The sequence below is a fragment of the Branchiostoma belcheri genome, unplaced genomic scaffold, assembly GCF_001625305.1.
Source record: "Branchiostoma belcheri isolate BF01 breed outbred unplaced genomic scaffold, Haploidv18h27 scaffold30, whole genome shotgun sequence".
Taxonomy (NCBI): Eukaryota; Metazoa; Chordata; class Leptocardii; order Amphioxiformes; family Branchiostomatidae; genus Branchiostoma; species Branchiostoma belcheri.
The window spans coordinates 148,359-174,995 of record NW_017803910.1 but is presented as its reverse complement, the minus strand read 5'-3'; the positions used below and the strand labels follow the sequence as shown (position 1 = coordinate 174,995).

Sequence of the window (26,637 nt, the reverse complement as noted above, 5' to 3'; positions counted from 1 at the left end):
GGTAATAGATACGGTGACCCCGGCACTGTCCGGTTCACTGCACCCAAAATGGCGGCCAGCGACGATCATGTCGAGTATAACTGGTACAAGGGGATGCGTCTCGCTAGTCACCTTGTACCTGAAGACATGGACGACATTCAGGACTTCGTCGTTCGAGACGATGACGTCTTTATCATCACGTATCCCAAGTCAGGTGAGTTTTCCCCGTCAGAATCGTCTGAACTAGAACACTTGGTGACGTACGACTGCGGAATTCGCAAAAATGGGTGAGGCTAACTTTTGAATATGCCCTCGAGCTCCCGCTTAACACTGTCGAACTCGTCCCAACCATGATGGGAAGTAGGTAGGGAACAAAGTCGGCTGTGGTTGGCCAGTGTTCGGCGATCGAGGTTGGCTAGGTGTTCGGCTGCGCCAGCCGAATGTTTCAAAATGTTCAAAACATTCGGGTGTAGACTTGAGGTTTGGTCATGCATGGTTGGCTTGCCAGGTGGTTGGGGATAATAGTAGTTCACCAGTGGTCGGGCGTGTTTGGGGGTCGACGCTCAAATTTAAGGGGTTTACGCTCAGATTTTAGGGATCGACGCTCAACTAAATGCAAACGTTTTAACTGCCACCAGACGCCTTTCCAGCAAAGTGTCTGCAAATAGTCTGCAAATAGCCTCCACCCAAACAGGAGCACTTGGGTTGGTCGTTTCACGGATTCAAGGAGTGAACTAACATTCATTCCACAATCTCATAGGGCTGCTAAAATGATTCATCGTAACGATTTAACTTATGGAGCGGACGTGTGTTGTTGTATCGGTTGGTTAGTTTGGGGTTTTTTTAAGAGTTTGTATGTTCAGGTTTCAGACATATGCTTCAGGTCCCATGAGAGACCACATGTATGATAACAGGGTCATGTGACATCGGGTCAAAAGGCCGGGTGACCGTACAGCCCGCTGAGGCACAGGTGCGTCCGCATATTGGGCATAGGACGTTGGCGCTGGGGTCGGGTCTCCTTCCCTTCTTGTCTCGTCGTTTCCGGTCCAGCTCGCTGAGTCTGTTCTCCTCGAAGGTCCTTACTCCTTGGCGAACAGCATGGCGCCAGGCACTTCTGTCAGCAGCAGTGGACTCCCATTCCCGATGTGGAATGCTGCATGCTGTGAGGTACGACTTCAGCGAGTCATTGTAGCGCTTGTAGGGGTGTCGGACCTTTCTCGAGCCGGAAGCAAGTTCACAGTAAAATACTATCTTCGGGAGACGAGTTTTGTCCATCCGAACCAGATGGCCACCCCATCCCCCATCTCAGCTGTGCTTTCACAGTCAGGAGGAAATCCAGAAGGCCGTCCATGTACTGACTATATAACATACAATCCGCTCCAAAGTTTCAATACATTCACGAAAACCCAAAAGAGTTTTGTTGTTTATACAGGAGATTATGTTTTGTTGTTTATACAGGAACAGCCTGGTTACAGCGCATCGTTTCTCTGCTGCATTTCGGCGGCGACGTTTCGAAGACTGACCAGAAAGAACAAGACGAACTGGTGCCTTACTTTGAACAGAAGTGTGGGGATAGCGCCACCTTTCGAAAACTACCGGAAGCTCCGTCACCAAGGTTGCTGAAGAGCCATCTTAACTTCTGTCATGCTCCTGTGCAACTTACGCAGGGGAAAGGAAAAGTAAGTGAAATGTAATATGTGTGCATACATATGACATATCATATGTACCTTTGTACAAATATGTATATTCTCTATGTGTACATTATGTGAAATGTTAAATGTGGTTTCTGTTTCCATATGCATAGAAATGTGATTGTAAAACTTTGTGCGTGCGTGTGCGTATGTGCATATATATGTGTGTGTGTGTGTGTGTGTGTATGTGTGTGTGTGAGTGTGTATGTGTGTGTGTGTGTGTGTGTGTGTGTATGTGTGTGTGTGCGTGCGTGTGCGTGTGTGTATGTGTGTGTGTATGTGTGTGTGTGTGTGTGAGTGTGTATGTGTGTGTGTATGTTTGTTTGTGTGTGAGCGCGCTTAAATGCCAGTGCGTAAGTTTATGCCATCATCATTCATTTTTGTTTCTTTGCTGACAAATCACATTGTATAATTATATGTTGTAGGTTATTTACGTCGCCAGGAACCCAAAAGATGTCGCGGTCTCCTATTATCACTTCCACTTCATGGTGACAACACTCAAGAACCCCACATCCTGGGAACAGTTCGTACAGGACTTCGTCAACGGCGATTGTAAGGGTCATTTTACACAATAATCAGGTATTTCATTTCTTTTGTTCTGCGTCATTAAACAGAACCTAGAACTTGACACTTAATTTTCTCTCAAACATTATTTGATATATTTACCAGTGAGCAGGGGTGCGTGGCACGATCATGTGTTGGAATGGTGGCAACATAAGGACAACCCAAACGTGTTATTCCTCCGGTATGAAGACCTACAAAAGGTAAGCCTTCATAGCGTCGGCCCGCCCAATATTCCCATTGGTTTGAATCTAAACTTGACATAGGATATTATAATGGTCTTAGTGCACAACCGTATATTACTGCTTACCTGTCCGTCAGACATCTTCCTCATAGCTTCTGACTGGATTACTTGACATATTCAACATTACCATAATTATTTTTTTACAATTTTCTGGCAGGACACCAGGAAGGAGGTGGAGAAAGTGGCAGAGTTCCTGGGCTGGTCTGTGACCCCGGAAGTGATTGATACGGTCGTGGAACACAGCAAGTTCAAGAAAATGGCGACCAATCCTACCACGAACAAGGTTGACGGGAAGGAGGTCAAAGGGGGGATATTTGACTCATCGAAGGGAACTTTCTTTAGAAAGGGTATAGAATATGGCTTTTACAATTTGTACTTTTTACGCTGTCAAGATTTTGATTTGAAATAGAAAAAAAAGAATGATGATATCAGAAGTCATCATTAAATTCGATCACCGTTATCGAATATGATTTTTTTTTTGCAAACCAGGTAGAAAATATATCTGTGTTTGTTTTTTCAGGTGTAGTCGGTGACTGGAAGTCTCACTTCAGTGACGAGCAGAGTCAGTGGTTTGACGCCTTCTACAAGGAAAAACTGGGGCCAACTGGACTACAGTTCGACTTTGAAGGATAGGTCCAAAAGATATTACATTGTACAATCTTTACTTCACAAAAAAAGATTCTAGAAACAGTAATATAATTCGGCAGCTGGATTTAAACACAATTTGTGTAAACAAATTAATGCATGGTTACATCTGAAAGCTGATGCGCTTTTGTCTCAACAAAATACAAATTATCGAAGACCTCTCAGATGTTACAACGTATGAAAAGGTTTTTAAATTCTAGTAAATAGTTTTATTACTTCTATTCTTGTCATTCAACTTGTAACAAATTTGTATGTGCAATGTTAAGGCAAAGAAATATCTTACATTGAAGTTGAAACTTTTTTTTTACAATTTCAGTATTGATTCTGGGAAGCCACAGTTTTATAAGATGTATAAAACATTGTATCTGCTTATTTACTATATAGCTAATATTAACCGACGCTCTACAAGTAGCAAAATTTAATTAGTTCCCACCCCCTTGAAATAAAAAAGTGGCGAAGCAACGTACACAAGATACGATATTGTGCGAAAGGATCTGCAAATACTGTACGTCGAATACCGTAGAATAAAAACTCAACCCTTAATTCAACACTCTTGCGTGTGGCTGGTTTATTTGTGCGTCTATCACTCATTAACCAGTATTACTCGTACTGTGTGCGTACATGTCATTAGTCACGTACCTTTCATCAGTTCAGTCACCTTTACATTGACCATAACGACCTGTTGCGGGTATCGTACATTAAAATCGAGCGCAAATCTGAGAAAATTACGTTGCCAATTTCGTTCCTGATATTCACTTCAGCAAAGGTATAGGCATATACAGAAGCATGCGTATTTGGCATTCCATGAAGTACGTTATCTCTCTGTCATCAACTTCTGGTAAAAATAGACTCTTCCAGGGACCAAGGTCCATTCTCCTGCCACTCATATGACCAGCTAGGTGAGGTAATGGTTAAAAGGAGCATTGAAACCGGCGAAAAGGGGAGGTACACTGGACTCTTCAATAACGGGAACTCGTTCAGGAAATACAACACTGCCGGTTTGCGACTTAACAGTTACTGGTAGGCAGACTTACTTGTCTTTTCGCTCGTCACACCTGTAAGCATTAGTCCATGACATATCTGGTGATCAGTGATTTGTTCATGACGACTTAAGTCCATATGTACCTGTTCACTGCATTTTGCTATTCGCCGTTTCTTACATCTGAAATACCAATGAGGTTTCTCTTTTTAAACCTCCTTGGAAATACCCACTGATGTTCCGAAAATAGTTTCATCAGGTTGGTAAAGTGTAGGATACAGGAGTTCTCATGTACACAATTATCTCACCTATAGAGTGCCACCTACATCGGCTACATATAGCGGCGAGAACTCCAGTCAGAAGTTAAGAGGAAGATGTCTGATAGACACCGAAACTTTAGCACTCTAGGTGAGATAATTGGCTGTGTAAATGAGAACTCCTGTAACCCACTGATGTTAAATTACAGGTGCAGTAAAACCAGATTTCTAGCTGACCCACCCTCACTTGTCTATGTTTTTGAGTGCCGTATAGCTTATAGGTGTTTTGGCTAGATAAGTAGCCCACAGTACACGTAACGACGTTACAGAGACGTGTATGAGATTGCCATGTAAACTGTACATGCTTCCTTTTTTTCCAAACTAGAATATTTGTTCAGTTTATAATTGTTTGTTATTCTCATCCTCCTAAAAATAGCTGGCCTTAGGTAATCATTTTCGCATCAATTTCCAAATGCAAACAAACTACCGACCGATGACAAAGTTTGCGAATCGAGTCCTCTTTTTTTCCCCAGACAGAATCGATTTGTCGAAAGAAAGTACTATCTAACTACGATTCTCTGATAGTTTATTTATTATTGACGTTAATTATATAAGGATGAAATGAATTGTATAAATTTATTTTGCAGATTATTTTCTGTTGTAGTCTAGACCTATTAAAGTAATTATGCTGAATTGTTATTCTTTCGTACAGGCAGAACAACTAAGAGAGATCAGGAGCTTATACATTAATCAACCAATTGGAACTATTTGTCGGACAACGTTGGCTTTTATGAAAAAAAAAACTATAGGCAACCCAAATTAAACGTCTGAAAAATTAAAGACAAATGGCAGAAGCTGTACCAGAGGGGAGAAGACGTCGAGTTAGGAGACGTCGAGTCATAGGACCAGACGACGCCATTTTGGAAGATGGCGGCCTGATCTCCATGTTGACATGTTGTTTCCGGGGGGAACCTTCAATGCTGAAAGATGAGAGGCAAGAAGAAACACAACCTCTGTTGACCAGGTACGAAGATAACTAGAATTAATAGTTTTAAGTTATAAATATATTTTATATAATCATAAAATATATTCAAGTTATAATTAGAAAAATCGTAAATACTACTGAGTCAAGGCCTACAAACTAAGATTAAATATCACAAACGACCTGAATCCTTTGTCTTATCATTTCGCTGATGTATCATTCTTCGTTTAGCCCTTCAATAAGGACGCCATATTTTGCTGACTATGCCTGAATTCGTACGAGTCATAGTCCATCCCGGTCACAAATAGACCAATGACCTAATACGAGAGAGCAAAGATCACGACTTGTTTGTGAAGTCCAATGGTCTAAAATATATGTATCTGGAACAAACACGTTGTACTAAAACAAATCGATAAAGCTTGTACAGTGTCGGACATGAACAAAGACACGAGGCGAGTTTCGCCCCCAAATCTAATGCGACGACAGTACGTGGCAAAACTAATCCACGATAAATGGAAATTAATATGAAGAAAGCAAAATGAATCAACACTTTTATCGAAAGGCCGCGATATGAATGACATGTTGGCATGGACAAACACATTATTCTGGTAATTATGCAAGCATGCAAGTAATGGTCTGATAATTTGTTATTCTGGTCTTTGATTAATGGGTATCGTGTCAGTCTTTTGGGTACAACTGGCTAAACATGAGTGCCGCAGACCCGTGTGTTCAGAGCTACGGAGAAAAAGAGGAACAGCTTTTAATAATGGTTACGGCTCTTGCCGAATATGGCAGTTATCGCCGTATAAAATATGTCAGAGTCAGGTTTCATGCATTTTAGACTGTTGTTGGCTTGTCAGACTTGGTTAGACCCCGAGTTCCATGCTCTACTGACTGAGCTAAATTACAAAGGCTGGGTTCTGATCACAGTTATGCTTTTGCGTACCCATTTGGACATACAAAGTGCGTGAGCTGGCTGAAAACATGTGTCCTACCATGTGCCTGGCACAGCATGGAGGTACTGTAATTGTCACTAATTGCCATGTATTGTTCTCCCAAGCATAAAATGAGGTATTAAGGGGGCGGGTAATTTGTCACTTAGATTAGATCTTGTTATTCGTTTAGATACAACTAAAGGGCTAAAACAGAATTCAAGGCACACCAGACAAGACCACGTTCCCGTATGCGATTCCTGGATTGCGTTGATGAACTAAGAATAAAATTTCAAGCTTGTATCAAGTCGTCTGAGTCCTAGTCTACAACAATACTGAATTTACAAGTTATGTAACAACTCCATAGTGCCTTGAACTAGGTAAGAGTGGAACAAGGGGTAAGCCACGTTGTCCGGCATGTGACAAACCTAGCTTCTAGGTAAAGCTTAAAGCCATGCCCATTAGGCCAGGGCATTCACCCTAATCATCGTGTAATTATGATAATTTGACCTGTTGTGTGTTTTTGGAAGTACTGCACGAGTCAGTCACGAGGAGACAGAACGCTGTACACAGGCCCTGCGTGTGGAGCTCTGTCGTTTGGCACAAGTTTGGTAGTCAATGTTTGTCCCTATAGCTTGGTGATAAAGACGTTATTTTAGAAGTGATTGTTGGTCTATATCGGGCTGTGTACACCCAGTGTCGAGGCGGTCTGAGAAGGCCTTGAAGATCGGGACGGAGACTCCAGGTCAGTTCCGTTGCGGTATGCATACCGCGAGTTCTTACCCGAAGTGGGCGTGAATCTTTCCACCGCTGGCCTGAAGACAACACTCTGAACCGATCGACTGGTCGTTTCGTTGCTTGACGCGTATATGGGATGCCCTTGAACGCCGAAAATGAGCTAGCTTATTATAAAACAATTTCACTTTCTGTGCTTTGATACCAAAGCAGCGAAAAAAGACGTTGTGCGACGGGAAATCCATGCTTTGAGACGAAGTACAAGGTGCCAAACTCGGGAATCCAAGCCAGTAAGAAGAGACAATTGTAAAGACGGACATTCTTTACGGTTCTTGATAGCTAAGACTAGTACTATGGGTCAGGTGTTAGCGACGTTACTCTGTGGACCGTTGTTCTTCCAAGGTCAGCAGCAGAAGCGAGTGTCCGGAAGACCATCGCTTCGGGACAGGTACAGTAGACACACTTCCCTGTATCAAGAACCAGTACGTATGCAAACGTGCGAGTAGATGCTGTAGGGTTACTGCAGGGACATTATCTAGCCTTGCTGCTTAGGTCAGGCAGGGTACGTACAGGGTAGTTCCACGGCTCCAGGGCCAACATGTCCCAAGGAAATTTTACCGAAGTAGCCCTTAGTTCTCAGGGTCTAGCCGAGGAGCTGGCCCCAACAACAGTTTGGCGTCCAGGCTAAAATGATATTATGACCCCGATTGTGTTTTTACCACAGAGATCGAGGTGGCAGTATCCACTACTACGACCAGCTTCCCGCCAGAAGACTGAAGGATGACGACCTCAACATCTGGCACGACCCCCATGACCGCACGCACATGGAGACTGATGAGGACCTGGAACTCTACAACCTCATCAGGCGGAGAGATGAATGTCCTAGGGGGTCAGATGTAAGAGGAATTATCGCTGTTCGATTGGTCAGATATCGTGAAATATCATACATAACGTAACGCTTAGTGCGTTTTATGTTATGTTGTATTGCTTTATTATACCATGGAGCTAGAAAAGACTACATGATTATACTATACGTACAATGTACTTGTGATGAAGATATTGCATGCAAGGATGGCTAAATATTTTGTCTATCTATATAAAGTGACCCACTAAACCGTGGTCAGGCGCTTCTTCTTATAATTGTCTTCTGTTTTTCTGTTGTTGTTTTTTTAACCATAGGAATGGAGTCACTTGAACTTTGACATCCACACCGTGCGGACGCGCAGAAGAGAAATCAGGGACAGATGGGTCAAGATTCTTGAAAGATTGGGTAAGTAACGTTTAAAACTAAAAGTACATATATCCCCTGTTTTTGTTCAAAAAGTTTTCGAGACGTTTCAGGATCCTTCTGATATGTAATTATGTTTACCGAAGGAAAACATATTGTTTTTGCACAGTTTCTTCTTCTTCTTCTTCAAACAGTGACCTCTGACCTGGTCAATGACCTGAACTAGGTTTTAAACTAGACCGTCTGTCACCATGGTAACTGGTGTTGGGTTACATAATGTTGCAATTTTATAGACTTAGACTCCTGTCACCATATATGTGAATGTGTTTAATGAGTAAGAATTAACAGAGCAGACCATATGCGAAGGTAAAAATTGTGTATTGGTTTTGCAAATGTTACTTTTCTAGTAGACAATTATATTTTATCGCACGCAGGTTTTGACGACCTGCAGGAGATTGACAACATCCTGACCGTGACAGCGGTTACCAAGGAAACCATCAGTCAGGGCGCCAAAGACCTGTTCAACGAGCTGGCGTCAGAATCGTCCATATTTGGCGTGTCCTCGACTAACCCCGCCAGATATCTTTACGTTCTGGTAGGTAGATTTGTAGATTATTACCTTCACCAAGAAGGTTATGTGTTAGCTATATCTAGCTACACTGTGACTATATGGGGTTAGCGATTTTAACCGGTCATAACTTAGGGTGTGGTACATGTATCTTTATGACATTTAGTAGGTAGGTTGGGTTTGGGATGACAAAGGTCAATGTCAATTATGGGTAGTCTAGCGGCTATGTATGGTACTGCAGGGTGGGCATGGGTATGGCAAAATAACAAATAGAGATCACCAATACATGTACTAGTATAATGATGATAGAATAGATTTCTAATGTCGTCTTTTTATCGACAGGAGCGCCTGACAGACATCGACCTCGCCCAGGCGTTTGTGGAGACGGCCAAACAGCTCTACCCCAGCTCCCTGGTTGTGTCGTGTTGCCATGGCAGAGCCACGCCCATCCCGGGCCAACCTGTCCTGATGGCAACGACCCCTGGCGGTCACCACGTGAAAGTCATGTCCAGAGTCCCGGGTCATCCAGTTCGCGTCCGGTCGTCTTCTCCAAAGCCGCACCAGAAAGTACACAGATCACTCGTCCCGGGAGATGTCTCCATCCAGACTAGGAAGAAGTCGAGCAGTCCGCAGACGTCTGACTATTCCAGTGGAGAGGACAACACGCCGTGAAATTAACAGTCAGGCCATTTCTATTGAACACGTGTTGAAAGAAAACAAGACGGCAAAAACAAGGTGTTAAGACAGTTCATCTCTTTTGTTTAACTCATTTGACACTCAAAAGAACGGATAGATGGAAGAGAGGCAGATATATTGCACATTTGAAGACAATTAATAAAATTGTTTCTGACTGAAGTTATCCCCATTTCAGTGGCCATAGTTGCAACAAATGTATACAGCCGACGATGGTTGTCAAAAGTCATTCAAGGTCATTCAAACGGAAAAGGAACGGTGCCTATCATTGGACTGTCATCTCAACATTGAAATAACGAATCTACTTCATAATTTGTATACTTAAGAGTCTAGTACTGTTGTGGAAAAATAAGACCTCTTAACGTTTTGTTATCGTGGAATATCGTGGAATGGATTTGTTGCAGATCCAGCATTTTAGAAAAGATGTTGCAATATATTTCTAGATTACTGTGATATATTATTGTGTCTCTGTAGTAGTACACGGTATCATCAAGAAAGTCTACAACAATGAAATGTATAAAGATGCATGTTGTGAATTTGGTCATTTTTGTAACGTTATCGTTATACATGAGTGTACGTACTACGAATATTGTTCCCCTTGCGTAATAATCAATTTTGATTCCCTTCATATTTGTCAGTATAAGACCGTACAACCTTATAAATGCGCCACGTGTGTAGACGGCGTTCTGTGTAAAGAACTCAGCTTGCCTCCCTACTAATTTTAAGCTTTGCAATCTTTAAGCATTCGTTGTATTCAATCATGTAGGCTTGTTGGCGAAATGTTCTTGGTTGTATGACGCTACAAGCTGAAACATAAATACATCATAATAAATATCAGACACTGTCGATTTTGTGTGTCGCATTGGTGAATGTTGCTGTGGTGATAATGTGTAATGCTTATTGTTGCTTTTTGCCCTGCGCGTACCGGTACGTACCGTACGTAAGCAGCACGTGTAAGTACGGCCTGCATACGGTAAAGTGGCAATCGCTCTTGCGCAGCGAACGATGCACGCAACCGTTCATGGCCAGACGTGGCATCCAAACCACATACTTACACCTTGCGCAACCGTTTGAGTGATGTGTGTTGACCATACTGCTCATGCTAGTCCTTCCCCACGTTTTCAGAAAAACGTAGCGGACGTGGCCTCCCAAAGAAATGTACGGACAAGAAAACACGTACGGCGGGTTGTGCCCCTCGCTTTAGCGGTGTCCGGGAGGGGCCCAGGGCTTTTAGGAAACATTTTGAGAAAGGCAGCTGATAAAATCTCTCTGTTATTTTCCGAAATCCGGGAGAAATCCTGGTGGTCCCAGCTTCTAAGTAGAACATGTATAGCCTGGAGCGACGGCGGTGAGGTCTTGTTGTTGTTAAACAAGGTTGCACTTCCTGAGGGGTTAACCCCAAACACACACTTCAGTCACATGGGCTCAGAGCCAGCACGTCGGCGGAACGTACTGCGACTGCGCAGAACCACGTATTTCCGCGTTTTTCGTTGGTTTTTTGGTCAACGTTGCATCAGAATTTTGCCTGTTGCAGAGGATATTCTTTCCGACAGAACATTTGGAAACTACTGTCGAAATGCTAACCTTATATGAGCGAATACAACCTTATATGAGACATTCTGCCGAAATGCTATGTACAATACATTACGGGTTTCGCGCAGGTGCAGTACGTTCTGCCGACGTGCTCTCAGAGCCGATGTTTCACCATGATATGCAGTTTTTTTTCACAGAAGAAAGAGGGTGCGAGCGTTGGTAACAAATGGATTTCACAACACCGACAGTCGTTTAGAATCAAAGAAGTCCGTAGGAAGAGAGTATATCCGCCGTTTGGGGAATTTGAACTTGTCCCATTCACTGGATTTCAAGAAGTTTGGAAGGAAACATCCTCTTGGTTTCCACGTCGTCAGACTTGTACGAATGGCAGTTGACGTTCTGCCTGTACAGTACACTTTGAAGTGAGTGTGAAGGGAACTTTCTGTATACCGACGAACTGCATACAGAGGTCCTCAATGGTTCGGTCACACTGAGACTTACCAGAAAGCCAAGTATTTAAAACTGGTAATGACCTGTCACAGCTGATACGCTATAGGCTATGAATATCACATTGTACCTATTTTGTCCGCGCGTGTATATGTATGTATGTATGTATGTACATGTATGTATGTACGATGCGCGCGTGTGTATGTGTGGCGTGTGTCACGGTACGTGTGCGCGTGGTATGTGTGTGTGTGTGTGTGTGTGTGTGTGTGTGTGTGTGTGTGTGTGTGTGTGTGTGTGTGTGTGTGTGTGTGTGTGTGTGTGTGTGTGTGTGTACTTGGGTACACTTTAGGACCGTGCCGCAATTGAAAATCACTGCCATATTTAAAAAAAAAATCCCTGCAAATGACCGCATGTGACCTCACATGGTACACCTTTTCAGGTGATTAGGGGGGAACCAGAGTTGATTCAAATCTACTGACAACATCATCAGAAAATCAAATCAAAACAACTTTATTGCTCAACAACTGTAATAACAAGAAAAAACAAGGGTAGATACATACTAAATATATTTCTAACAGAACCAGAGTTGTTTCTAATCTATTAAATACAACTACCTAACGTCATCAGAAAATCAAATAAACTTTATTGCTCAACAACTGTAACTGGTACAATGTATGGCAAAGAAAAAATAACAAGGGTAGATACATGAACTATACTAGATATATTTCTAACAGAGCGAATCCATAATAAAACTAAAGCTAAGCTATTGCGTTTTCTTAAGAAGTGTAGTTTGAGTGAGTACACCTGTGCACGTCACGTGACCCAGGGAAGGACAGGAAAGACGTTACTCACACTTCCGGTTGAGCGTGTAAAGGATCAAATTGTGGTCGAGGTACTCCAGAATTCGACAAGTACAACGTTTCTCATAACGTATTTACATACCGGATAAAGTACAAAGCTTTCACAACAACAGAACAACACGGGAGCAAGAGCCGTTTAAGGGACGGGTTTGAAAACAAAAATATTTCACTGAAAAAAGGCTTTGTCATTTCCTAACGTGAGTTAACGTACTTAAGTGTTTCCTGTGTGTGTTTATTTTTCTTAAGTTTTTAAGCGGCGCGCCTACATTTTAACTAAAAGTATAACGCTTGAGAACTAAATGAAAGTTGGGGTAAAAGTTTCGTTGGGTTTTTGGTCAACGTTGCATCAGAATTTTGCCTGTTGCAGAGGATATTCTTTCCGACAGAACATTTGGAAACTACTGTCGAAATGCTAACCTTATATGAGCGAATACAACCTTATATGAGACATTCTGCCGAAATGCTATGTACAATACATTACGGGTTTCGCGCAGGTGCAGTACGTTCTGCCGACGTGCTCTCAGAGCCAATGTTTCACCATGATATGCAGTTTTTTTTTCACAGAAGAAAGAGGGTGCGAGCGTTGGTAACAAATGGATTTCACAACACCGACAGTCGTTTAGAATCAAAGAAGTCCGTAGGAAGAGAGTATATCCGCCGTTTGGGGAATTTGAACTTGTCCCATTCACTGGATTTCAAGAAGTTTGGAAGGAAACATCCTCTTGGTTTCCACGTCGTCAGACTTGTACGAATGGCAGTTGACGTTCTGCCTGTACAGTACACTTTGAAGTCTTCTTCTTCTTCTTTCCCGTACGTGCACAACCTCAATAAGTTGAGGGCTCCAAGTAAGTTTGAAGGTCCACTAACGAACTGCATACAAAGATCCTCAGTGGTTCTGTCACACTGAGACTTACAAGAAAGCCAAGTATTCAAGACTGGTAATGACCTTTCACAGCTGATACGCTATAGGCTACGAATAGCACATTGTACCTATTTTGTCCGCGCGCGTATATGTATGTCGCTCGTGTATATGTATGTATGTATGTAACGTTAAATGTATGTATGTATGTAACGGCGCGAGGGCGCGTGTGTGTATGTGTGTGTGTGCACTTAAGGACCGAGCCGTAATTGAAAATCACTGCGGCCATATTTGAAAAAAAATCCTTGCAAATGACCGCATGTGACCTCACATGGTACACCTTTTCAGTTAATTAGGGGGTAGCCAGAGTTGATTCAAATCCACTGACAACGTCATCAGAAAATCACATCAAATCAACTTTATTGCTCAACAACTGTAAAAACAAGAAATAACAAGGGTAGATACATACTGAATATATTTCTAACAGAACCAGAGTTGTTTCTAATCTATTAACAACTACCTAACGTCATCAGAAAATCAAATAAACTTTATTGCTCAACAACTGTAACTGATACAATGTATGGCAAAGAAAAAAATAACAAGGGAAGATACATGAACTATACTAAATATATTTCTAACAGAGATAATCCATAATAACACTAAAACTAAGATATTGCGTTTTTTAAGGAGTGTAGTTTGAGTACACCTGTGCACGTCACGTGACCCAGAGAAGGACAGGAAAGACGTTACTCACACTTCCGGTTGAGAGTGTAAAGGATCAAATTGTGGTCGAGGTACTCCAGAATTCGACAAGTACAACGTTTCTCATAACGTATTTACATACCGGATAAAGTACAAAGCTTTCACAACAACAGAACAATACGGGAGCAAGAGCCGTTTAAGGGACGGGTTTGAAAACAAAAACATTTCACTGAAAAACAGGCTTTGTCATTTCCTATCGTGAGTTAACGTACTTAAGTGTTTCCTGTGTGGGTTTATTTTTCTTAAGTTTTTAAGCGGCGCGCCTACATTTTAACTAAAAGTATAACGCTTGCGGAACTAAATGACAGTTGGGGTAAAAGTTGCGGATCTTAAGCTTTTTTTTCTTTATTCTAAGTGGTTTATACTAGTACAGCTACGAATAAAGATTACAATGGATGTACAGGTACTGACAAAATAGTCGAGATTTGCAGCACCACGTACACGTTATTTCTCACTATGCCAACCTTCGGCTGTGTTAAGCATGGTGATAATTGGTACTTACCGGATCTTGAGCAGACACTTGGAATGTGGAAACAAGCAATTACGCAGATACTCTTATAAACTGCTAATTATGTTTGCTTGGGGGTTTGCGTAACGTGGTCGATGTAAGCTGTTTTTTTCTGCCCATGACACAGTCACCGTGACAAAAATAACACATTCACACGGTGAATAACTTGTTTAGAATGGTAGGCACGCGCTGGTGCGAAAAATCAACTCATTATCTAGACCTAGGCATTGTTGTTCATATCCTAACGATTTTTATAGGTCGTCCTTTGTCTACGTGAGTGCGTCATTGAAGAGGTTCGGTCAGTTCTGTCAATATTGTCTCCGTTTACGTTAACGAGCGGGGAGACCCTGTGTGTATTTGCTCTGCACGGATAACCCTGGTCTAAAGTAATCTTTCAGCTTGACCAGGGCACCAGTCACTGAGAAGGCTCTCCACATGCCTTTATGAACCTGCTAAAGGACGAAAGAACGTGAATTTTAAAGAATAGAAGAATGAATGATTGACTGAATGAATGAATGGATGAGTGAGTGATTATCTTTGCTTGTGGGTCGTCTTGAACTAAATCTTGATCTAAATCATTCAATTTGTGAAGGAACTGTGCCATCCTGTTGTTGCGCCATATTCTTTTGAGTCTGGCTGACAGAGGGAGAGAGAAGCTATACATATAGTAACTAGTAACTACACAGAAAACTATATACGCACAAAACTGAACAGCGTACCAATTGTCTTACAAGTACACTGAAGAAAAACTGTCCAGAAATCTGGTGCTCTAATGTTTGATTTTCAAGTGAAGACAGGGTTTCGTTTTTTTTTATGATCATGATAATGATCATTCTAATTGCATACTCATTTTCACCTGAAGTAAGTGAGGAAAGTCGGGTAATGTGCCTTTCCCAAGGGCACAAGGTTGGTGACTTAGCAGGATTTGAACCCGGGACCTTTTGGTTCTGAGCCGAATGCTCTGCCGTTGCGCCACACGACCCCAAAGACCCCAAAAAGGCTTTCTTGTTTTATTCTTTCCATAATCTATAAGGTAAATGCTTGTCAGTTTATACACTTGCTTGTGTCTTCTTGGTGAGATTACATAATGTTCTACCTGGGATCTGTCTCCTGTTTCTCCGTACGTCGCGTTTCCTGTGTATGTACGTCATGACAAGTGGTTGTACATCTCCGTACGGTGACACAAGTTGTCCGTGTGTTTGTTTAACCTGTACATTACCCCTGCCGACCAGACCATCCGCAAATAGCAGGCATTGTGCTGCTTTATTTGCTGATCAGATAACCGTGAAGATACGTAAGCCCGAGGCGATACACGCGCGATCGGCCGTACACGGTGACGACAACTTCCATATAAGGGAATATTCGGCAGTGTGTCGCGAACAGGTTTGCCGAAGCAAGCGATAGTCGTTTAACTCCTTTCAACTGTCCACGCACTGTAAGTCTTTTAAGACTCACAATGTGTAAAAGTGTAAGAAAACAACATGTTTTGAGGAAATGTGGATTTACAAGTTATGAACAGGATATCAGAAGGTAGCCTCCACCAGGCCTTTCTACGGTAATACGGATCGTAGAATTCGGCAAAAAAAGAGAGTAAAATTGGCCAAGGGAGTCCGGCCGCGGGAAGGTAGTTTCTTTCCCTCCGCGGCCAGTCCAACTATGAGGCGGCCAAACTCCCCTGGCAAATACTCTCCTGTATATATATATATATATATATATACGCAGCGTAGTTAGTCTGGTACAGACTGATCAGAGGGAGTGCGGTCTGTAAATGACATGAGAGATTTTTGATAAGGGAACAGTGCCTCAGGCAAACATAACCGGCAAACATAACCGGCCATGTTCCCAGAAGCTCGGTGCCATATCCGCCTATCTCTACAAACATGTACATCGGTATCTTCATTTTGCCGTTGAATCTTTCTCAGTCACAAAGTAATAAAAAGAGCGTTACTGCGTAAATCTGACGTATTTTGCTTACTTTTCCTGTGCGATTCTCATAAACAGTTGTCATTGCATGACTCGTCCCTGTGACACTTAAAGTGGACATTCCTTGAGTTTAAATGTATCATGATGGGATTTTTTACACTTAATCCCCATTTACACCTTTAAGTACTTGAACCACATCCTTTCACGGATGAGTGGCTGGACCGCTATTTTTATCTCCGTGTGGTCGGTGTGCTGACGGCATCCTTCCCGCCCGCGGTTGAATGCTCTCCTGAGAAGTCCGAGGAAACGCCCACGGAACCTGTGACGTCAACACCTGTGACGTCAAGGCCTTCGCCGCCTATATAACAGGGCAGGTGGTCGGCGTGAACAGCAGAATAGCCAAGCGGCAGAGAGCAGGCTTCAGCCAGGCATCCGCTTTTCACTGAGCAGTAGGTAAGAGACAAGACAAGTGCAGACATGGGACATCTCGGGCTGATCCGGGCCTTGATGCTTGTCGTCGGGCTGGCGGCTACCATGGCCAGGCCATCCAAGCGTATGGACCCTACGGTACGTGCACATTTTCACTTGCTCCATTCTTTGAAATGTTATGTCTAAGGCAGCCCCATAGCCTTTTTGAGGCCGTGTGTTGTTAGTACAATTGCGACTAGGGCACGGTAAGAGAAAGCGGAGCCCATCCATGCATTTTACGTCGTATTTACCTCCCCAACCAAAGTCAGGTTCCATTTTACACCTGAGTGAAGTGAAGAAAGCGGTGTCAAGTGCCTTTCCCAAGGGCACGGCGTCTGTCAGGGATCGAACCCGTGACCTCTTGATGTCGTATCCACTAGACCACTAGGCCTTTCTATGCCACAAATAGTACTTTATAGACGTTCATTCTTTAGCGCTCATGTTCAACAGCACTTGTATACCTACTACCATGTCGACTACAGTATTACTCGGAAGTTGACGGCTCGTCGCTTGTCTTTTGTCTCTTTTTCCGCTCAATATCCTAGACACCTTTCCGCGCCAAATAACCGCAAGGCAAATAAGTACAATGGGCGACCGGTGTACCAAACTAACAACCGGCATTCTTGTGGACAGACCTTTAAAACAGCGCAAACCTATCCTAATAACGACCAAACTTACTGCGTTTTCTCGTGTAATCCTTGGCCAATCGAGATTAAGCTATTACTTCACGAAGAACTGTACCGATAGTCGTTTGTTGTAACACCTTTGCGTCCTGGTCTGTGCAGATTTTTATTTTCACGTCCGAGAAGAAATCAGGAAGCGACAAATTGGCGACTTCATGATGCCCTGCGGCAAAATATGACCGCAAAATGTCCTTAATGCTGTAAATGACACTGCAACTGAATGTCCATTCCCTAAACTGCCTGTTTTAGTGAGCTTAAGCCAAAATTATCTGCGAATTATATATGAAGTATATGTTTTATATCTTTTCCATCTAATTTCGTACAAGTGGACCCTCACATAAGTGCTGCTATTTTGGTCTACTGTATATGCAAGTATCGGGAAGCAGCTTGGGTAAAAGGGTGAAGTCTACCACCTCTGATATCCTCTATTGTTTTTTTTTTATCTCGAACAGAAATACCTGACGAAGTTCGGTTACCTGAACAAGGACAAGATGAGTAAAGCTAATGAGATGACCCCCACCGAGATGGACAACATGGTCCGAGACGCCGTCATGCTGTTCCAAGAAATGGCACACCTCCCCATGACAGGTGAGCGTTTCTTTTTGGCTCTTTGTCAAGCTTTTATGTTGTACTTTAAAACATTATAAGTAGGGCAGATATAGTTCAAATAGTGACGGTTAGTTCATTGCCCAAAAGTGGTGCATGGCCTTGCCCTGGTCAATCTCGTTAAAAAAAGAACAAGCTAAAAGATTAAACTGTTATAAATTGTTTGACCGTTACAAGAATCTAATAAATAACACGTGATGTCCGTCACCAGGGTCACTTGACGAGATGACCATGCAGCAGATGACCATGCCCCGGTGTGGTGTGGCTGACCTGGGCGAGTTCAGACTGACCGGTCGGAAGTGGGACAAGACTGACCTCACCTACCGTCTGATCAACACCAGTCCGCAGCTGGACAGGGCTGAGGTGGAGGACGCCATCTACCGGGCTTTCAGGGTACTGCAACCTTTGTACTACATCCAGTGGGCACTTGTCATAACAAATGAATGAACGAATCAATTAATTGACTAATACAAAAATTAGAAACTCGAGATCCTCGAAAGGAATGAATGAGTGAGCGAGTGAATAAGGGAAATCATTTTATATTCTACGCATATTATTAATAATGTATGAATAATACTAATTGATACATTGAATTGATTATTGATGTGATCATATTTTCGTACTTTGTATGTATTTTGTGTTCATTTATTTTGACGTAGTACCTGTGTCGTGCATGTCTGTTTATGTCTGCTTTTTTGTTTTCCTCTGAAAATTGAATATAAAAAACATAGAAAATAATGCTAATTTTATTTCGATGTAGTACCTGTGCCATGCATGTCTGTTTATGTTTACTTTTTTGTCTTCCCGTAAAAATTGAATAAAAAGAACGTTAAAAAATAATGCTGATTGATGTATCTATCTTTGACAGGTATGGGAACAGGTGACGCCTCTCCGGTTCAGGAGGATCACCGGTGTGTCGGATATCGAGATCTCGTTCGTCCATTTCGACCACGGGGACGGCAACCCCTTCGACGGGCCGGGAGGCACCCTGGCGCACGCGTACTTCCCCGGGGCGGGCATCGGCGGAGACGCTCATTTTGACGAGTCTGAACAGTGGACAGTCAGGACGGCACGAGGTAACATTGGTGTTCCCAGAACCGCGCTTTAGATTTAATCTATCAAGACCCATGTTCAAGCACGGTTCTCATAGTCCAGTATCCCAAAACCATGCCTAGCACTATCCAGAACCGTGCCTGATCCTAACCCATTCAGGCATAAAACAAGATTCTACACAGTTCTGTATACACTAGGGTGACACATTCTCTAGTAATAACGACTGAAAATGCTCTTATTTACTCTCTTATGCGTTTTAACTACTGTATAGGACAAGTCAATTAAAATATTGCACATGTGTAAGCACAAAGTGACCGTTTTGTTGACGCATTCAATTGAAAAGTCAAGGCAGTCCATCTATTAAAGGTGACAGTCATTGAATAGATGGATAGCAAGAAATGAATTAGTAGGAACGAATGGTTGAACGATATGATATAAAGTTCAGGGCATATACTTACTTAGCCTGGAACTGTCGTAGATGTACAAAATCCAGCCGTCTTGTCGTTGATCATCGACGACGCTCGTGCGACCAAACAACACGACTTGAGAATCGCACGACAAATGAAAAAAAAACACGTCTTGAACTTGAACCTTTGTCTCCGCAGGTACGAACCTGTTTATCGTGGCAGCTCACGAGTTCGGCCACAGTCTGGGGCTGGAGCACTCCCAGGTCCTAGACGCGCTCATGTACCCGTTCTACCAGGGCTACGTCGAGAACTTCCAGCTCGACTATGACGACATTCTCGGCATCCAAACAATCTACGGTTAGACTTCTCTCTTTGAGTTACTACGTTTGAATGAAAGATCGATCTTTTAATGTGTAGGTGCATTAAAATATATGCAGTTGTGACAAAAAAGGGTCACTGAGTGAAGTTATTATTTCACCGGCAAATGATGAAGTATTGCTGTGCTATGTCTGCTTGCCCCCCTCCCCTGTGTGTGTGTGTTTGTAATTTTATTTCTGTATATCCTTACCTGAGTGCTGAGCTTCTTCTTAGTAGATGAAGTCTGCCATCGCTGATTGCCTTGTTTGCACCCCTTATCTCTCTTGTTGTGAGTTTTAACGCTAAAAACACCAGGTTCTAAACACACCTTGTCCCGATCCCCTTCGCAGGATCAAACCCAGGTGACAGCGAACCGACGCCGGCCCCAACACCACCACCTAGCGGAGGTGGCGGTAACCCCATCCCGCCCAGCGGCAAACCCGACATCTGCAACACAGACATCGACACCATTGCACGCATCAGGGGAGAAACCTGGGTCTTCAAGGGGAAGTAAGTACAAGAGACGACTATACATTTCCTCAAAGACACAGAGATGTCCGCATACAAAAAAAAAGAAGAATCAGAACTTAAAAGCAAAGGGAATCACTTGCAATTCATAATGATAAAAATGCGTAATAAATGTCATAAGTTCTAACAGTACAAATTTGTTCATTTCGAGACCTGACATGTTTGTTTTCTCCGTATCAACAGGTACTTCTGGCGTGTGCGTGACCGTGTGTCCGGCCCATGGCTCACTAGCAGCTTCTGGAACGGTCTGCCTGAAACCCTGGACCACATCGACGGCATCTACGAACGGCCTGACTACAAGATCCTCATCTTTAAAGGTGGGTCTTGTCAGCAGTACAGACACCGTGAATTGTTGTTGTAGACTGTGAGGTGTTATAAAAGTTGTCAAAACGTCTGTTTGGCTGTTCATAAACACAAGACTTTTTGTTTACGTAGGAGGAATAAATATATCGTTTCTCACAAAACCGAGAGAAGTAGACTTACGTTAGACTTTGCTTCCTCGGTACATCTAGGCCACCGTTACTGGGTGTTTGACGCTAACAATCTGGAGAGCGGTCCCCACCAAATCTCCGACCTCGGTCTGCCCAGCAACTTAGACGCCGTCTTGCCATGGAGAAGCAACGGGAAGACCTACTTTTTCAGGGTAAGAATTTTAATTTGAATGCCCATAGATACACGTCATACACAAGTATGTGGTAAAAATCAACAAATTCAAAATATGAATTCATGGAACTGATAATCTGGCCATTACAGGGAAACAAGTATTGGCGTTATAACGAGAGAGAAGGTCGGGTGGATCCTAACTACCCGAGAGCATTGAACATCTGGAGGGGTCTTCCGTCAGACGGCGTCGACGCTGCAGTTCAACTTGATGACGGTAGGTGGTGCTTCCGTACCAGTACAGGTTACCAATTTTTCCTGATAGACGTACAATAAAACGTTTTCTTTAACACAATTACAGAGTACAACTAATCTTCACGGATCAAATCAAATTCTCATCCTCAACTTTTCTGTAAGATTATGCAAAAAAAATGCGCAACAGAAAAAAATTGAGAAACCACTGAAGTGGCTAGAGTCCGAAGCATACAACTACTGTGCATACAAGTAACGTTACTGTTCTTTAAATGCACTTTTCTATATTTAAAGTGGATTAGAAAAAGATTGGTATGACTGATTGATTGACTTTATTTTATTTTTCTTCTTCGTTGCGCAGGGTATGCCTACTTCTTCAAGGGGCAAGACTTCTACAAGATGGCTGAGCGTACCATCACCGTCTTACCAGGTTACCCCAAGGCAGCTGCCCAGGACTTCTTCGGCTGTCAGCCCGATTCATTCTCCGACTTCTCACCCCTGTTTGCTGGCTCCGTCCAGCCTGCTGGTGAGTTATCATCCATACTTTTTTTTCAACCTTTATCTAAAGCTTTCGTCACACTCGGTCGAATATGACCTTCCAAATGCTAGTCGTGTGGCGTAGTGGCAGAGTGCGCGACTCGGAACTTATATTAGAGTCCCGGGTTCGAGTCCTGACATGCCACCGATCTTGTGCCCTTGGGAAATTAAGGCACTTAACACGACTTTCCTCACTTAGCTCAGGTGTAAATGAGCATTGTCCTGTCATGTATTTGTCCCCTGTGTTGGTGGCGGCATTAATATAAGTTGAAAAAACTTGAGTGTGTCGTCACCACGTCTGTGTGATTACATGTTGGAATAATATTTAAAAAAAAACGCTAGTCACCACTGCCCCCCTCCCCAACCATGGTCAGGAGCAAGGTCGGCTGTGGTTGGGTAGTGTTCGGCCAGGTCGCCTACTTTAGACTGCCGAATCACTTTCACAATGTTTAAAACATTACGGTTGACCGCCGAGGTTCGGCCCTGGTTGGCGGATGATTGACTGGTGATTGGAAGAAGGTCGGGGCGTGGCTTGGCGGTTAGAGTTAGATAATACCGGAACCGTGACACTTAGTCAATGATACAAACATCCTAAAAATAGTTGCTCCACACATCCACCAACATTTCACTTGATACAGATCAGAGTACCAATCAGATTCAGTAAGTTGTGAAAATAATGTTTCTTTTTTCTCTTTCCTTGTCCCTGTGTACCAGGCCTGTCGTACCACGCCGAGGATGACTGTCAGTGGGAGCAGCATGTTTGCGACCTGCTCACCCGTATGGAAGGCGGAGAGACAGATCCCTTTGCTCCTTAATCAAAACATCCCGTGACATGTGTTATGATTCTTGTACGAAGTTGCATAAAGATATCGGTACAATTAATTGATTGATGTATAAACCACCGTCAGTATTATCTATACGTTTTAGAAGTCCAGATACGTCAGAGAGAGAGAGAGATAGATAGATAAAAAGATAGATATTAAAATAGATAGATGGATAGATATAGACAGATATAGATATATATTATTATGTGATGCGGTTGTAGTCTCTTGTTTGTAAATACTGTCACAGGATATCATATTTTTCGCTGAACTGAATAGATTGAAAGTTCTAAGGTATTAACACTGCGATGTTAGAAATAATGTTGAACTACCTGGAAAATAAAACTGATGTTTATAAACTCGACTGAGTGAGTCTAGTTGAACGATAATGATAAAATGTTATAGTATAGCATAGTATAGTATAGTATAGTATAGTATAGTATAGTATAGTATAGTATAGTACGGTATAGTATAGTATATCATAATTCACGGTTGAACTTCGTATATGGATTGGTTGTTCCTGTAGTCAGTTTTACATTAAGTTGTTACCAGTAAATAATAATAAAAGTATAAGCAGACGTGCATGGAGAGTAATAATCTAGAGGTGGGAGTATTGTACTCTACCATCTCGTTGTTATTCATAACCTCTAACTGCTAAGTTTGATTACATTTCAATCGTTCAGCAGATAAGGGCCAGTCTACAACCTATAGTGTAAATGTTTAAGACAGGTGCCCTTTCTCTTCAGAACAGCTCCAAGAAAACGAATGATAAAGTCGCTAGATTACCTATAATTGACCTTGAACTTTGTCATCCCAACCCCAACCTGCCTACCAAATATAGTAAAGATATATGTACCAAAGCCTAAGTTATAACCGGTTAAAATCGCTATTATATATGGTGTACCTAACACATAACCTTCTCGACGACGGTAAAACACTTTCAATATCGTCTACTCGTCTTCCAAAGCATTCAGTACTCCAGAGAAGGTGGCTTCTCCGCTGGCATCGCTCTCTAGGTACCCGTCGGAGAGCATTATCCACACCTGGTCCGTACGCCTCAGGAGTAAGACGGCGCTGCTGCTTGCCTGGGTCTGCCCGCCCTGCGCGGTCAAAGACACGATCTTCACCCCGTTCTTCACCAGCGAAACGGTGCACCGGGAGTCGGTCGCTGCGCTCTTCCTTGCCGTAAATGTGAAGGTGTACACGCCACGCGTCGTAGCCAGGAACTTCCCGGTCTCCCTGTCGTACCCTCCGCCCACGTTGGTGTGGATGACATCGTATGCCAGCACGGGTGCAAGGACGTCTGTGCCGGAGCTTAGAGCCACAAAAAACGCCACAGCGGGAGGGCTGGGTCCAGGCAGGCCTCTCTGTCCAGGCTCTCCAGGAGATCCAGGCAGCCCAGGATATCCAAGCGTTAACAGTACACGCGTTTACAGTACACGCGTTTACAGTTTACAGTACCCGCGTTTACAGTACACGCGTTTACAGTACACGCGTTTACAGTACACGCGTTTACAGTACACGCGTTTACAGTACACGCGTTTACAGTACACGCGTTTACAGTACACGCGTTTACAGTACACGCGTTTACAGTACACGCGTTTACAGTACCCGCGTTTACAGTACACGCGTTTACAGTACATGCGTTTACAGTACACGCGTTTACAGTACACGCGTTTACAGTACACGCGTTTACAGTACACGCGTTTACAGTACACGCGTTTACAGTACACGCGTTTACAGTACACGCGTTTACAGTTCACGCGTTTACAGTACACGCGTTTACAGTACACGCGTTTACAGTACACGCGTTTACAGTACACGCGTTTACAGTACACGCGTTTACAGTTTACAGTACACGCGTTTACAGTACACGCGTTTACAGTACACGCGTTTACAGTACACGCGTTTACAGTACACGCGTTTACAGTACACGCGTTTACAGTACACGCGTTTACAGTACACGCGTTTACAGTACACGCGTTTACAGTACACGCGTTTACAGTTTACAGTACACGCATTAACAGTAAACGCGTTTACAGCACACGCGTTTACAGTACACGCGTTTACAGTACACGCGTTTACAGTACACGCGTTTACAGTACACGCGTTTACAGTACACGCGTTTACAGTACACGCGTTTACAGTACACGCGTTTACAGTATACGCGTTTACAGTACACGCGTTTACAGTACACGCGTTTACAGTACACGTGTTTACAGTACCCACTGGCACTCCAGACGGTCCAGGCAGCCCACGTGGCCCGTTCCTTGGCCCAAGCATGTCTGGAATACAGCCAGGTTTGCATTTGGGACCTTCAAGGGTACAAGGAGAAAACAAATTGAGTAAGCAAAATGTTACTAAGCATTTCGAAAAAACTTTCAGCGTAAATGGATATCACGAGCCTCTGAATATTACAATGATATAAAACTAAATTCTAAAGGGCAAAGTAAGGAACGATACACGTGATTGTGATATCTTTATCGGTATGTCCAGAACATTATACGCTTGGATATGGATGGGGGTCTATAGGCAGTTTTTCGTACAATATGTACAGTATACTGTATTTTAGCCAACCTTACCGGGCTGTCCTCGGCTCCCAGGTAAGCCCGGAGGCCCCGGCCGTCCTGGAGGCCCCGGCGGTCCGACGGACACTGTACCCCCGCCATCACCTACCGGACCTGGAGGGCCTACACAGAAAAACACCGAGTCAGGAAAATAGTCATATCATCTAAGCGAATTCACTTGGCCTGAGACATCACATCACATATTAACGTTTAAATCTATGATACCTCAGCCAGGTATAGGGTCCTGGAATTGTATACTCTCTACGTGCCAAAAGTCTGACGTAACAGTTGGTAGCAAGTAGAGTAAATATTACAAAAGTACGTTCTCAGACAACACATAAAATATCTCTGGGGTACCTTGCGTCCTGGAGTTTAGCTTCCCACCTGAAGTATTAGCTAAATTACCCTGGCAGCCAGACTCGTATCGGGCTGTTAGCCGGTTTCCTTCGGTAGCAAAAAGCACCACGTCCGCCTATCTAACCTACTGCTAAGGCCCGATACTATTCTGGGTCCCAGGGCAAACGCAATGCAGATTAAATCACCTAACTGGAGGTCACGGGGGCCCTGGTGCAGCAATGACCTTGATTACACACGGGTTCTTTGGGCATGCTCCCTCTTCTTCTTCCCCACTCACAGGGTAGAAAACATTGTTGAAGGAAAGAAAAAACACCGCAACGACCAGGTTTGCTGTTCCAAATGGGCGCAACATGGCGATGTTGTTCACTTCAAGTTCTTAACGCTTGCACAGATGTATTATGTCGTGTATGGCAAAAGGAGGGCGTGAATGGCGATATGTCAGATGTTTGATGATGTTTGATGTAACCCGGATAATGACTAAACAATGATACACTAAATAAAACGATTGATGTTTGCTTGTATAGTGTTAGCAAGGCCATGTTCGTATGATTTCTACACACCATCTACAGGTTACAAAAATGTAATGTTTCTTTGTGTGTGCACTTCGACAAACCCTTTGCAGACCCTTGCATCTAGCATGAGCTGTTTTGATCACCACCTGTTGGTGCTTTTCTGTTCCTGCTTGCAATTTATTAACACTGACACACACGATGAAGTCTGTATTTGCAGGAAACGCGGTGCAACTTCGAGGAAAACCAACTAATCTTAACTACCACTAGCAAATGTTGTTGCCAGAAAATAATCAGACACATCTGGTTTCTACATGCAGCAGGGCATTGAAGGTCAGTTCAGCTGCGGGTCAACAAAGAATAATTCAAGCTTTATCTCGACATGATGAACGAATTATTGCTCGTAACAGCACATCCTGGATATTTCTGAGCAAGTAGATTTCAGCCTTACTGCATACCCCAGAGTTCCAATGTTAAAGGCATCCAATGCAATTTTAGGCCTTGGA

The 26,637-nt window shown here is 43.2% G+C and overlaps 4 protein-coding genes across 5 annotated transcripts; 3 read left to right on the top strand and 1 right to left on the bottom strand.

The window, feature by feature from the left end:
• Positions 1-8: 8 nt before the first annotated feature.
• On the top strand, positions 9-3,133 carry LOC109474291 (sulfotransferase 1A3-like). The gene is made up of 6 exons (XM_019774576.1): positions 9-193; positions 1,438-1,658; positions 2,096-2,222; positions 2,340-2,434; positions 2,633-2,822; positions 2,996-3,133. Exons 1-6 carry the CDS (start codon positions 49-51, stop codon positions 3,106-3,108), a joined length of 891 nt encoding a protein of 296 aa, XP_019630135.1. The 5' UTR covers positions 9-48; the 3' UTR covers positions 3,109-3,133.
• Positions 3,134-4,033: 900 nt separating this feature from the next.
• On the top strand, positions 4,034-10,316 carry LOC109474290 (melanoregulin-like). 2 transcript variants are annotated; one of them, XM_019774574.1, is made up of 6 exons: positions 4,034-4,140; positions 5,069-5,380; positions 7,730-7,901; positions 8,185-8,275; positions 8,668-8,828; positions 9,144-10,226. In XM_019774574.1, the coding sequence occupies exons 2-6, from the start codon at positions 5,202-5,204 to the stop codon at positions 9,471-9,473; spliced, it is 933 nt and encodes a 310-aa protein (XP_019630133.1). In that variant the 5' UTR covers positions 4,034-4,140; positions 5,069-5,201; the 3' UTR covers positions 9,474-10,226. The 2 variants fall into 2 exon arrangements, with proteins under 2 accessions (XP_019630133.1, XP_019630134.1); XM_019774575.1 differs by lacking the exons at positions 4,034-4,140; positions 5,069-5,380 and adding an exon at positions 6,740-7,453 and having other exon boundaries at positions 9,144-10,316.
• Positions 10,317-16,773: 6,457 nt separating this feature from the next.
• LOC109474289 (72 kDa type IV collagenase-like) lies at positions 16,774-23,276 on the top strand. The gene is made up of 11 exons (XM_019774573.1): positions 16,774-16,953; positions 17,990-18,125; positions 18,355-18,536; positions 19,012-19,219; positions 19,802-19,960; positions 20,311-20,470; positions 20,672-20,805; positions 21,001-21,131; positions 21,242-21,365; positions 21,702-21,866; positions 22,592-23,276. The coding sequence occupies exons 1-11, from the start codon at positions 16,864-16,866 to the stop codon at positions 22,690-22,692; spliced, it is 1,590 nt and encodes a 529-aa protein (XP_019630132.1). The 5' UTR covers positions 16,774-16,863; the 3' UTR covers positions 22,693-23,276.
• A 372-nt stretch (positions 23,277-23,648) lies between these two features.
• On the bottom strand, positions 23,649-25,367 carry LOC109474084 (complement C1q tumor necrosis factor-related protein 3-like). The gene is made up of 3 exons (XM_019774296.1): positions 25,281-25,367; positions 24,924-25,013; positions 23,649-24,074 (listed from the first exon to the last, which is right to left on the bottom strand). The coding sequence occupies exons 1-3, from the start codon at positions 25,365-25,367 to the stop codon at positions 23,649-23,651; spliced, it is 603 nt and encodes a 200-aa protein (XP_019629855.1).
• Positions 25,368-26,637: the final 1,270 nt, after the last annotated feature.

Coding starts and splice junctions, on each gene's coding strand:
- LOC109474291 (XM_019774576.1), top strand. CDS start 49: ATGGCGGCCAGCGACGATCATGTCGAGTATAACTGGTACAAGGGGATG. Junction 1,659..2,095: donor TTACGCAGGGGAAAGGAAAA/GTAAGTGAAATG, acceptor TATATGTTGTAG/GTTATTTACGTCGCCAGGAA. Junction 2,823..2,995: donor GGGAACTTTCTTTAGAAAGG/GTATAGAATATG, acceptor TTGTTTTTTCAG/GTGTAGTCGGTGACTGGAAG.
- LOC109474289 (XM_019774573.1), top strand. CDS start 16,864: ATGGGACATCTCGGGCTGATCCGGGCCTTGATGCTTGTCGTCGGGCTG. Junction 19,961..20,310: donor CGGCATCCAAACAATCTACG/GTTAGACTTCTC, acceptor TCCCCTTCGCAG/GATCAAACCCAGGTGACAGC. Junction 21,867..22,591: donor TGGCTCCGTCCAGCCTGCTG/GTGAGTTATCAT, acceptor CCTGTGTACCAG/GCCTGTCGTACCACGCCGAG.
- LOC109474290 (XM_019774574.1), top strand. CDS start 5,202: ATGGCAGAAGCTGTACCAGAGGGGAGAAGACGTCGAGTTAGGAGACGT. Junction 5,381..7,729: donor ACACAACCTCTGTTGACCAG/GTACGAAGATAA, acceptor TTTTTACCACAG/AGATCGAGGTGGCAGTATCC. Junction 8,276..8,667: donor CAAGATTCTTGAAAGATTGG/GTAAGTAACGTT, acceptor TATCGCACGCAG/GTTTTGACGACCTGCAGGAG.
- LOC109474084 (XM_019774296.1), bottom strand. CDS start 25,367: ATGGCGGGGGTACAGTGTCCGTCGGACCGCCGGGGCCTCCAGGACGGC. Junction 25,014..25,280: donor TGGGAGCCGAGGACAGCCCG/GTAAGGTTGGCT, acceptor GTACCCTTGAAG/GTCCCAAATGCAAACCTGGC. Junction 24,075..24,923: donor ACCGTCTGGAGTGCCAGTGG/GTACTGTAAACA, acceptor TCTCCTGGAGAG/CCTGGACAGAGAGGCCTGCC.